This window comes from Hibiscus syriacus, unplaced genomic scaffold, assembly GCF_006381635.1.
Source record: "Hibiscus syriacus cultivar Baekdansim isolate YM2019G1 unplaced genomic scaffold, ASM638163v2 tig00111708_pilon, whole genome shotgun sequence".
NCBI classification, from domain to species: domain Eukaryota; kingdom Viridiplantae; phylum Streptophyta; class Magnoliopsida; order Malvales; family Malvaceae; genus Hibiscus; species Hibiscus syriacus.
Window position 1 is genome coordinate 2,312,568 of NW_024063159.1, and position 12,043 is coordinate 2,324,610.

The following is a 12,043-nucleotide window of genomic DNA, read 5'->3' on the forward strand; positions in this document are numbered from 1 at the left end:
TATATTATTTTTACTTTTTATTATTATTTTATTTATTTGTTTTATTTATATATTTTTCTTCTTTTTCTTTTTTTATATATTTTATATATTACTTATTATTTTATTTTTGTTTTTCTTTATCTTATCTTTTATTTAATTTATTTTTTCTTCATTTTAATTTAATTTATTTATTTCTTACCTTTTTATCTAACATGTTTCTTGGCTCTCTTAAGGGTATACCTTTAAAACTATCTAAGGTAAGTAATTGTGATCATATTTTTACCTTTTAATTTTAAATTACAATTTTCTTAATTTAAGACAACTGAAAATTTTGTAGTACCGAAAGGGCAGTTCAAGGATGCTAACCCTTCCTTGATTGTAACCGACTCCCGAATCTGACACATCTTTGAAAAGACGCAGATCAGGTAAGAAATAGGGTATCCGATCAACCCATTTGCTTTAAAATAAATGATCGGTGACGACTCCAATTCGTTTAATCCAAGTCGAAGCCCAATTTCGGGCCCACCCGAAAAACGGTTACGACACAATACATTTGAAAAATATATAAAAAAGAAGGAATTAAAGCTAAACTTAGTTGGAGAGGGAGCCCCAGCTAAATGTAGTGATTAGCATACCCTACAAACTTGAAAACCCAACAAAAATTTGCTAAAAAACTAAGCAAAATAGCTACCAACTTTTCCCTCTCCCTACTCTTCCTAGATCACTCATAAAAGAAGTTCTTGAACTGTACTCAGTAAAATCAAACTGAAGAAACACCTAATCTTAAAACTAATGAAGGGGCGTTTATGTTTGTGGCATCATAATGAGATATCCCCATGTGCAAAGAAGAAGAAGAGCTACAAATCCGGAGGAGCAAAGAAAGCAATAGGTGTTCATTGCAATGAGCAGTTGGAGAGAACCCTTTGTTTCTTGGGTGCCAGAGGGCATGTTTCCACCTTCGGTATACGAAACCTCGGAGCTTTCGGCGTAGAGCAAGGACTTATATGATCATCAACTCCTTTGGTGGAAAGATTATCTGAGCTCATGGTGGAAGAATTGGAAGGCAAATCCTCCAACAATATTGATGTCTTTTGAATACTGGGCTTGTCAAGCTTCCTTTGGTGACGACTTCTTCGCGGCTTGCTCGTTTTTCTTGATGTTCTTCTGCCGGTGGGTGCCATTGAAAGACAGAATCAAAAGGAAACTTGTAGTGGATGAACAGTTACAATACTAAGCTTGGGAGAAAGAGAGAACAAGTGATTTTGCAAGGTGAATGAAGAGATTCTTCATTCTTCCATCCCAGTACTTGTTAAACGGTTAAACATGGTGAGTGCTTTAAATCTAAGCTCTACTGAATTTGACTGAAAAGTAGTAAGGAGACAAAAGCTAAGTGAATAACCTCAAACTTTTGAGAGACGAGTAAAAGAAATCGCAGGCCAAAAATGGATCATTTGAAGGCGATGGTGATTCATAGAAAACCAAGCATCAGATTGAAGAAAAGGAAGGTGAATAGGGATGGACTTAGGGTTTTGCTGTAAAACACAAATGAAAATCAAATTACAAGAGACAAGGCAAAGTTATTGAGCATGAAACTCTGGAGAGTGGGAGACATCTTTCACAAGCTTACAATTGTTGGGTGTTAATATTTGAGTGGGAAGATTTTGGGCAGGGGTCACCGCTGCCACTTAGTGACGTAATTGATGATGTGATAAATAGATTAAATTATTTTTTTAAGTTTGAGGATTAAATTGATTTTTTAAATAGTTTAAGGGTTTATTTGATTTTTTTTAAAATAAAAATATTTTAAATTAAAAATATAAAATATCCAAAAACTTAAATATAATAATACAAAAAATAACAATTAGATTATTCAAAATTTAAAATATATACTATTACTTTTTTTACCTCGAATTTAACTTGACTTTTATTTATATAAATATAAATTTGTTCTTCCTACACAAATTTTATTTTATATATTTACATCTAATTATCTTAAATTCTAAACGTCTTTTTAAATTCTATTTCACTGGAATTTTATAAAAATGAATTAAATGAATTAAACATGAATCAACTTACCTCAGTGGTTAAAAGAACCATTGTTGTTCCTAAAGGTCACATGTTTGAGCACTAGCTACTGTAGTATGGTGATTAAACGTTCATTGTCAAATGGTTAAGAGTATTTAGAACAAATACTACTTTGTTTATAAATTATCATGAAACTATATAATTTAAAAAATAAACAATAGTTATCGGATTAAGATGAACATTTTTAGTGAATACAACATGATAAAGGGAAGTAAACTTCACTTAAACTTGATCTTATGAAAAAGTGATAATATCACATTATGCCACCAAATTCTATTAGATACAACTTTATAAAATCAAGGAAGATATGAACTTCATGTGTTCGAGTTTTTTTTTTGTAATTTAAATATTTATTTTTAAAAACAATCAAGAAATAACAAATACATCTCAACAAAATAAAAATAAAATAAAATTCATATTAGAATTTAGAGGCAAATTTTGATATGAGTTTTATTTAATTTTTATTTTTAAAACAAAATAATATATATTTTTAATTTTTTTAGTAATTTAATTTTTAGTTTTGGTATTATTATATTTAAAATTTTGGATATTTTTATATTTTAAATTTAAAATATTTTTATTTTTTTTAAAATCAAATAAGCCCTTAAACTTTTGAAAAAAAATAATTTAGTCTTTGAACTTAAAAAAACCAATTTAGCCCATCTACCACATCACCAGTCACTGTGGACTGCCATGTCATCATTGTAGATCACCATGTTAGCACTGTGAAGTGCCACATCAACATCGTAACAGTAAACGACGGAAAACGTTGGTCAAATGATCACATTGGGTTCTTTTTATAAATTCAAAGACCACATTAAGTGAAAAAAATGTCAAAGGCTACATTGATTTTTTGGGACAAATATAAGGACCTCATGTATCCTTTTGTCTATATTTTTTTTATGGAGCTGCCCTAAACATTAGTCCGTTGGGAAAGGGGTAGATATATTTTGGGAATAATAACAGTATTTTTTTTGAGAAATAATAATAAACTTAATCCTTAATATCATAGGAATAATAATAATTTAAATTTATAAATATATTCAATTTTTAAAAAAAAAATTAGAAAGAAACTTGTTTAAAAATATTACATGGAATATATTAAGTATGAACAAAAGATTTTGTGTTAGGTGACGAACTTATAAAATTTTAAAAGATTAAAATAAATTACTAATAGAAAAATATAAAATATAAAAAAATTTAAAGAGAATATGGCCCCCACCCATCCCCAATATATCCGGGAATATACTTGGCACTCCATGTAGAATATCAGGAGCATGTGTGCGGGACTCCCCAAGGAAATAATTCAACATTCGTTATTTTAAAAAATGTTAAATTTAATTTAATATGTTAATAAAAGTAAAAAAATTAAGAAAATTTATATACCCAAATTTATTTAAAATAAAGTATGAAAATTTTAGATCTAGTCCTTTAATTTCAGATCTATCACACTAAAAATTTAATATTTTAATTAATAATTTTATTTAAAATAACACCCAACTCTTTTTAAAAGGTTGAGGGTTAAATTTAATTTAAAACAAATAATGGTCAAAATAATAGAGGTAAACATTTTGGGCTAAATTTATCATTTTGATTTTAATTTTGCTAACAATAAGATTAATTTGGCTAAAATTTTGGTATTGGTCATCATAATATGTGCACAAGTTATAGATTAATCATTGTATTTTAATTTGGCCAATTTTAGTCATTATATTTTTAAAATAATCTAAAAATTATACGAATAATATGAAATTAGAAGATTTAAAATAACCGATCTATTTTTTAATGTTATCAAATTATGTCTAGACCGTTTCAACAAGTTGGGGAATTTCAAAAACATGCTCTGGGGACACTTCTTGGAAGGAACAAAATATCAAAACAAATTTCATTTTGAAGATTATAAATAATGGAAACAAGTCATGCCTAACATCAAAATAATGCTACTGTCAGCTAATTGCCCTAAACTGTCCAGAGGAAGTTGGACTTGCAACCAAGTGATCAGTTTGCCGGGCCACAATCAAAGACTACAAGTATACCATAAAAAGCCTAATGAAAGATAGTAGCTTCTTGTATTTAACCCATAATAGCATATAACTCACAGGTACCGGACAGTAACACTTTATCTTTCTAACCCAAGAAAACTACTAAAGAAAATTTTCCAGCCCCAAAGATAAGTTTAGAATAGCAAATAAAAACATTTTCAGAAGAATCACCTTCCTCTGGAAATTGCATCATCCATCTCCTCAGGAAACGAAGGGAACAACTCGATATAACGGCTCCCCAGCGTCATCCTATCCTTGGCCATTGCGGCTTTCGAATCTTCTGCATTTTCAAACTCCACAAATGCCTCTCCACTTGGCCTCCCCTCTGAATTCAACACCACATGAATTGCATCTTCTGATAGCACAAAATCTTTGAAGAAGTCTATTATATCATCTTTTCCAGCAGAAAACGGCAATCCCCTCAGTCTCAATATCCCCGTATGTTCGGCGGATTCCTTTGCTTCATCACTAGATTTGGCCCTTGGGGCGTTTCTGCGAGGTGAACTGCCACGAGCGTCAGCCACTTCATTGGCTATTGCCTTGTAATATTCCTGTCTCTTGCTTCTGAAAACCTCTACATATCTCCTGCCCATGTTTTGTCTGTTCTTTTGAAGGGCAAAATCAACCTGAAGAGGATAACCCAAAACACAAAAAGCTTCACCACTGAACTTTCCATTTTTGTGGACAAAAAGGACATCAACTATGTCCAGACCATGGAAGAACTCGGCCACATCAACCTCTGTGCAATCGAAGGGAAGACCACGAAGTCGAACGACAGGGAAAGGTGGAGGTTGGCTGACATATGAGTAAGAAGGAGGAGGGGCAGTGTACATAAAGCTTGAACCTGGTGAATTACCATAGAATGAAGGGCCTTGACCAATGATCCGCTGACGTTTTGCGCCCATTTCATGCACATCAGCTCCATCAGTATATTTACTTCGTTTTCCAAAGATCATGAAGGCAATACAGAAGACCAGTCAATACTTCAATAAATATTGATATATATTCTTTAACACTGGTAATTAAAACTCAATAGGATAGCAATGCAAGGATTGACACTTGTATTTTCAGTGATTCAAAGAAAAAAGAAAAATCAAATATATGGCATTAATTTTATATAATTCACAGCTAACCATAAATAAAGTGACTCATCAATTTGATTATATAGTCTTTTCAGTTTAGTTACACTCAATTCAAAAGACTAATCACATTTTATATATTTGAGCAATTACCAACCAAAATACTCGTTAAACAGTTGACTATTAAAGGTTTATATAAGCCCCATGTAACTGAAATCTCCCTCTAAGTCTCAAGGAGCCTAGGATCTAATCATGAATAGTACAAAATATAAGATGGTGCACTAGGGCTCTAGGAGCCCATGGAAACTTGGACGCTAAGAATTACAGAAATGCAGGGGGTGGTCGAGTGTGGACTTCTGGGCATGTATCGACATTAACTCAGAAAGTTAACAAGGGTACTTGGACGGGAAAGTTCTCAAACCTATGAGATTTGTTGAGATTCAAACATGAGCATGATATCTTATATTGTTTTAAAGCATGACGTAAAGGCGGCATACATTTATACGCACCAAAGACCGAAAAACCTGTTAGCTAAAGTTTAAAAACGGTATCCAACACGTATTATGGAACCTTGGGTAAGCTTCATATGCACTGCAGGGTGACTTGCCTTCCAAACATTAGCATCCAGAAAAATGTCACCATGCTCAAAACACTAAAACTACTAATGCAAACCTACAAAACCAAGCAAATTGAAGTGCAAAACAGATGTCTAACTTGCTGGTAAACGAGAAAAGCTGAGGAAAAGGATCAACTCATTTTAAGCTGATGGTGCTTCATAGAACAAGCAGAAAACTTACATAAACAATTAATAGAGACAATAATTTGCCTTCTAATGCCTCTGGAACCAGTGTTTAAGATTAAAATAGGGAAAATAAAAGAATCAATTCTATAACTATTATCTTAAGCCATTTAAGCTCGATGCCCATCCCATTCTCTCAAATTTTTCATTTTTTTTTCTTTTAGTTCTCTCAGCACGGCCAAAATTGAGGTACGCATAAATTACAATCCAAGAGAAAAAGGAGGAAATCAAAAAAATAAAACGCAACTGTAAAATTCATAAATCCAGACTCAAAAAATTCAGAGAACAGATTAAAAGAAAAAAGCTCAGAAAATAAAATCACAGATATGAATCAGAACACGTAAGAATAAAAAAAGAATAATGGCAAAGTGAACTTTACCCTCTGTAGAACATGTTAAACTTTACTCTTCTCTTATTAAGGAAAAGTGAAAAGGGGAAGGAAGAAGAGTCTGATTATGTTGGGACAGCGATTTACCCAATAATTAGAAACAAGAATATGGTGGGAAGGAAAATAAGAAAAAAAATGAGGCGATTCAAAGGAAGGAAACCCAGATTTGAAGTTACCCTTTTATGCGATATTTGTCTGTGTTTTTAGGGAAGGAGACGATTAAACGAGAGAACCGTTCTGGATTTACTATGGTTTGGGCTAAAGTGAAGTTGGCCTACTGATATGGGCTTCATACTAAACTCAGCTTCAAATAACAGCCTACCCCAATCAGCTACAAGATTACATCATGTCAAAATTTATATAAATACATCATATTTTAAACGTATTTATAACATAATATGTTAAGCATCCAATTGCAAATAGATAACAAATTGCAGTTTACAGATATGGGATTATATGAATTTATACATGTTGCAAGTTACTACCATGATGAAACTTTTGTGCAGCTGATGTGTTAAGCTCATATAACCACATCATCAATTTCAACTATGGGGACCAAAGCAACCTTAGGCCAATCTTCCCCTTTGTTTTCAGCAACCTTTCCTTCAACAAAGGACAGTCCTTAATTGTTAAAACAGAGAGGGCTTCTGGCAGCTCCGAACCGGACATAGATCGAAGGTGAGGGCATCAACGAATTTTGAGAGTTTTAAGGGAGTTGAGATGTTGGAGTGCTTTGTTGTTGAGTGATCTCAAGTTGGGAGTTTCAGCAATGTAAAGAAATGTTAGTGTTGAATGCAGAAAACCTTCCCCTGGAAAAGAATCAACACCTTCACATCTTCCCCGGATGCTAAAGTATTTAAGGGAGCCAAGTCTCTGCAAATCCCAGTGCTTGAAGCTTGAAGTAAACTTTTCACAAAAAGGAGACAGAGAATGAGTTCAAATTCGAAGGCAAACCACCTTCAGGAAATAACTCAAGTTCGGGACAGTTGCGTATCTTCAACGAGTTCAGCGACGGAAGAAGGGAGTGCATATTTTCAGGCAGCGATTTTAGCTCCATACTGTCGGAAACTTCAAGGATTGTGAGATTAGGAGCATGCAACCCACCTACTGGAAAAGACTCAAATTTTGGGCTCAAACTGATTATGACTTATGAGGGAGTTGAGAGATGGAAGAACCAGATTAAGGCCCTCTGAAACTGAAACCGAAAGAGAATTTAAATTATATCCTCTTATTCGGATATTTGGGAAATAATCATTCAGCTCAGTTGGTAGAATACAAGGTTCTTAACCTTGAGGTGGGATCGAATCCTATAGAAGCCATTTCATAATTTGGAGATCTTTTACGGAAGCTGCTTTCAACTTAATGTTGGGGGTAGCCTACTATCTTATCTCTCCTTACCCCATTACATACGGGAACAAGGGATAACCATTGTAGAGAAAAGCCAGCTAAAGGACATCCACAATGTTTGCAGGGAAGCATAACTTGACCACATATGCAATTCTAGTCTCTTGCACCACATGATATCAAGTCTTTTCAAAGTGGACATCATACTATCTTGAAGCGACGAAAGAGATGGGCAATCACAGATTGTCAGCCCTCGTAAACTAAGGGAACGCATTAATCCTGTAGGTAGAGATTCAAGTGTGGAGAATCCTCTGATTGTAAACTTGTGCAGTCCAGGCAGAATATGTTTCAAAAACACCTTATCTGAATACCCTAAATGCAATTAGTAGACGGTTGGAGTATGCGGAAGTGAATCCATGAGTTACCGACAATCAATGATCATTAATTTTCTCAATGAAGGAAGGTAGTCCGGCAGAGCCCCACTTAGCTTGGGACATTTCTGTATATGAAGCACTTGAAGATGTGGAAAATATCCTTCTTCAGCATCTTTTTCGAAGAAAAGCCATTCGTTCCACTCCGACATCCTCTCAAACCATAAAATTTCAAAGCCGCCTAGTGGGCTTGACTGTAGATAATCCGTTTCTGTAGAACTCAACTCCGACCCTCTCAACAGCGTCAAATCCAATGATAAAAAGCTCTTTGAGGGATGGTAATTGCCCAAGTGGTGGCCATAAGAAGCAGTATCTACAATGGCTAAGCTGCAAAGATGCTATGTTTGAGAATGAACAATCCCCTAACCAATCAGGAAATTTTGTGCCACCATAAGATTCAATGGATAGCTTTTCCAAGTTTGTATGAGGCTGAAGCATTCTCAGTACATCTCTTTCAGTAGATGTATCAAGAGTATGACCACTCCATTTCAACATCAACTCGGTAAGGTACTCTTTGTCTTTAAATTTTGCCACCAAAGCTTCTCTAGGATCGACAACATTTTGAAGATTGAAAATAGCTAGACTGCCTCTAAGTTGCCGAAGCTCCCCAAGTTCTGAAAGGCTAGAGCCTGCTAATATCAAGGCGACGCAAGTTGACAAGTTTTCCCATTTGTATAAAAGCAGCTGGTGTTTGTAGATCGGCAACTGAATGAGTGAACCACAATATGCTAATAACAGTGTCAGCAAATTATACAAAGCACAAACAGATTCCGGGTAAGGTACTCTTTCTCTTTTAATTTTCGCTTAAAGGCTGATTTGCGTCCTCAAGTATACTTTTTTTTTTATCATTATGCCTCTTAAATTATTTTATAGATTTCCTTTCCCTTAAAATTATAAAAGTTAGCCCCTAGCATAAAATCCTAGGTCCGCATTCAAATACCTAAAATCTATATTACTTCAATTTTTTATTTTTTTTATTAATCTAGAGTGATTATAATTGATAGTATATATTCAAAAGACTCTTAACCATTTGATGATGAATGCTCAAATACTCAGCAGTCTCTAAAACATCTAAAAATAACAACCATCCATTTAACCATTGAAGTTGATTGACATAGAATAACCTTTATTCATCATCTTGATATATTTTCAAATTCTTTATCCCATATTTATTTTTAAACAAGTTGTAGGGTTTTTATTTTTTTTTTGAATTTTTTAAAGATAATAATTCAAAATATTGAACAATTTCATTCTATTTCCGCCACTTGTAATGTTTGTTACCTGTTACTTTATAAACAAGCAAACAAAATATTTATCTATTAAGCAAACTAGGATAAATTCGAACATGAATCTAATATTAGAAGAATGTAATATCAAAATTCGAATAGGAATCTAATATTAGAAGAACGTAATATCAAAATCAAACCAGCTGACCTCATGTAGAACTGATGTATATGTCACTCATAGGAGAATCAAGAGCTTGCTGAAAGAGTGATGATAACACGGCTTCATCTGTATGGCAAAGGGATTAAGGTAAATTGAACATCTCTCACTAGTTTTTACATAAAGAAGTTGCAGTATCCCCTGACATTGTATGCATGCATGCATGCATGCATGTATGTTTATCTATAGAAATGTGATTATGCTCAAATATACAACGAGATTTCGGAAGAGAACTTGGAGCTGATGCACGAGCGGTTAATGGAAACTGTGGTTTGGCCCTCCGATGATACAAACCCTGAGAAGAGTGGCTGAGGGGATGCATTTGCAGTTGTTTTAGATTCTTCTTTCCCTTTAATTTAGCCTTGGGTATCCATCCTTTCTATAGAATCTCCATGTTTGGTCCCAAACAATGTTTTCACTTACAGGTTGAACTCTGTATGCTATGAATTGTATATAAATTATGAATATTACCCATGGTGTAACATTGTTTTATTGAAAGAAGTAATGGAGGTTTTGGGACTGATGAATGCCAAACTTATTCATTCAATCAACTTTGGCTACGGTATTTAGTGTGCAATGGTTCAATCAGTTGGTTTAATTAAAGGGTAAACTACATCATTAATAAATGTTTTTCTGAAGAAAAACAAACTATCACTAAACATTGAACTTTAGACTTTTATTTTTAATTTTATCATTAAAATTTTCAACTTAGTTTTTCTTGGTAACTGGGATGTTGAATCATTAACAACACGAGGACAATGTCATTATCTTTCTTATCTGTAGAATTCATCAACTCATTTGGTCGTTGCTATCGATAAAACATTGTTCGTCACCAATAGTCATTCATACCAATATTGATATCAAAATATTCACTTTTTATTGTTAAATATTCCGAAACTACTTATAATGATTTCCGAACGGTCGATGCGTTCATGAAAACATCTGTGAACCTTCCTACCTCTAAACCCCTTTCATTGGTTTGAACTACCACCTTACCGAGTATATCGTGATCTATTGCCAACATTAAAATGCTTGCAGGTTTTAACTTCAAGTATGATTTGCCTGCTTCTGTCGGAGACTTGCCCCCTCTCCACTAATTGGATTTGTCATGCACTGCAATTGAGAGTGCCGTAGGACGTATGTGCTTTGTACAATCTGCTGACATTGTTATTTACTGACTGTGGCTCACTCTATCAGTTGTCGAACAAAATGGCAAGACTTGTCGACTTGCATCACCTCGATATTATTGGGACACTGAGACAAAGGGATGCCAATACAAATGAGCTAATTTGAAAATCTAGAAACACTATCTGCTTTTATTTTGCGGATCCATTGATCTAGCCTTTGAGAATTAGAGGAGCTTCAGCACCTTACAGGCAGTAGAACTGTTTTCATGTTCAAGATGTTGTCAATCCAAGAGATGCTTTGCAGGCAACATTTAAGGACAAAGGGCACCTTATTGAGTTGATATTGAAGAAGGATATTTGCCACGTCTCCGAGAGCTTCATATAAGGAAATGTCCCCAGCTGGGGGTTCCGGGGGGGGGGGGGACGGACTGTCTTCATTGAGAAAATTAATGATCATTGACTGTCAGCAACTCATGGTTCACTTCCAACCATCTATGAATTGCATTTAGGATATTCAGATAAGGTGTCTGTGAAGCATGTTGTTCCTGGATTGTACAAGTTTACAATCAGAGGATGCTCCACTCACCAATCTCTACCTGAAGAGACAATACATCGCCTTTGATTAGAAGAGCTTAAAAACAAGCTATTGTCCATCTCCGCCGTCACATCAAGATGCGACGTTGTCCACTTTGAAAAGACTTGATATGATGTGCAAGAGACTAGAATGCCATGTGGTCAAGTTATGCCTCCCTGCACACATTGCAGGTATCATTTAGCTGCTATTCTCTGCAATCAATAGAGACAATACATCGCCTTTGATTAGAAGAGCTTAAAAACAAGCTATTGTCCATCTCCGCCGTCACATCAAGATGCGACGTTGTCCACTTTGAAAAGACTTGATATCATGATGTGCAAGAGACTAGAATTGCCAATGTGGTCAAGTTATGCCTCCCTGCACACATTGCAGGTATCATTTAGCTGCTATTCTCTGCAATCAATTACCAAAACTTAATCATCTTAATATACAAGGATGTAATATAAATTATCTGTCAGTTTCAGTTGCAGAGTGACCTAATCAGGTTCTCTTCCTCGTCTCTAAACTCATTGAAGATATGCAACTGTCCCAAACTTGAGTCATTTTCCAAAGGTGGTTTGCCTTACAATTTGAACTCATTCTCGGCCTCCTCCTGTGAAAAGTTAACCGCAAACCTCATGGTTTGTGATTTGCAGATGAAGGTTTTTGTTGAAAATTGGCACACCAAATTACATCATTAGTTAATATTATGGGTGACAATTTGATGGCATTAATGGGACGGCAAAATTGGT

General features: G+C 34.4%; 1 protein-coding gene and 1 long non-coding RNA gene across 2 annotated transcripts; one reads left to right on the forward strand and one right to left on the reverse strand.

The window, feature by feature from the left end:
• Nucleotides 1-3,992: 3,992 nt before the first annotated feature.
• On the reverse strand, nucleotides 3,993-6,593 carry LOC120167956 (heterogeneous nuclear ribonucleoprotein F-like). Its single transcript, XM_039176843.1, has 2 exons — nucleotides 6,364-6,593; nucleotides 3,993-5,042 (listed from the first exon to the last, which is right to left on the reverse strand). The coding sequence occupies exons 1-2, from the start codon at nucleotides 6,375-6,377 to the stop codon at nucleotides 4,274-4,276; spliced, it is 783 nt and encodes a 260-aa protein (XP_039032774.1). The 5' UTR covers nucleotides 6,378-6,593; the 3' UTR covers nucleotides 3,993-4,273.
• A 3,019-nt stretch (nucleotides 6,594-9,612) lies between these two features.
• On the forward strand, nucleotides 9,613-10,155 carry LOC120167962. The gene is made up of 2 exons (XR_005520088.1): nucleotides 9,613-9,680; nucleotides 9,780-10,155. It is a non-coding gene; the product is annotated as an uncharacterized LOC120167962 (long non-coding RNA).
• Nucleotides 10,156-12,043: the final 1,888 nt, after the last annotated feature.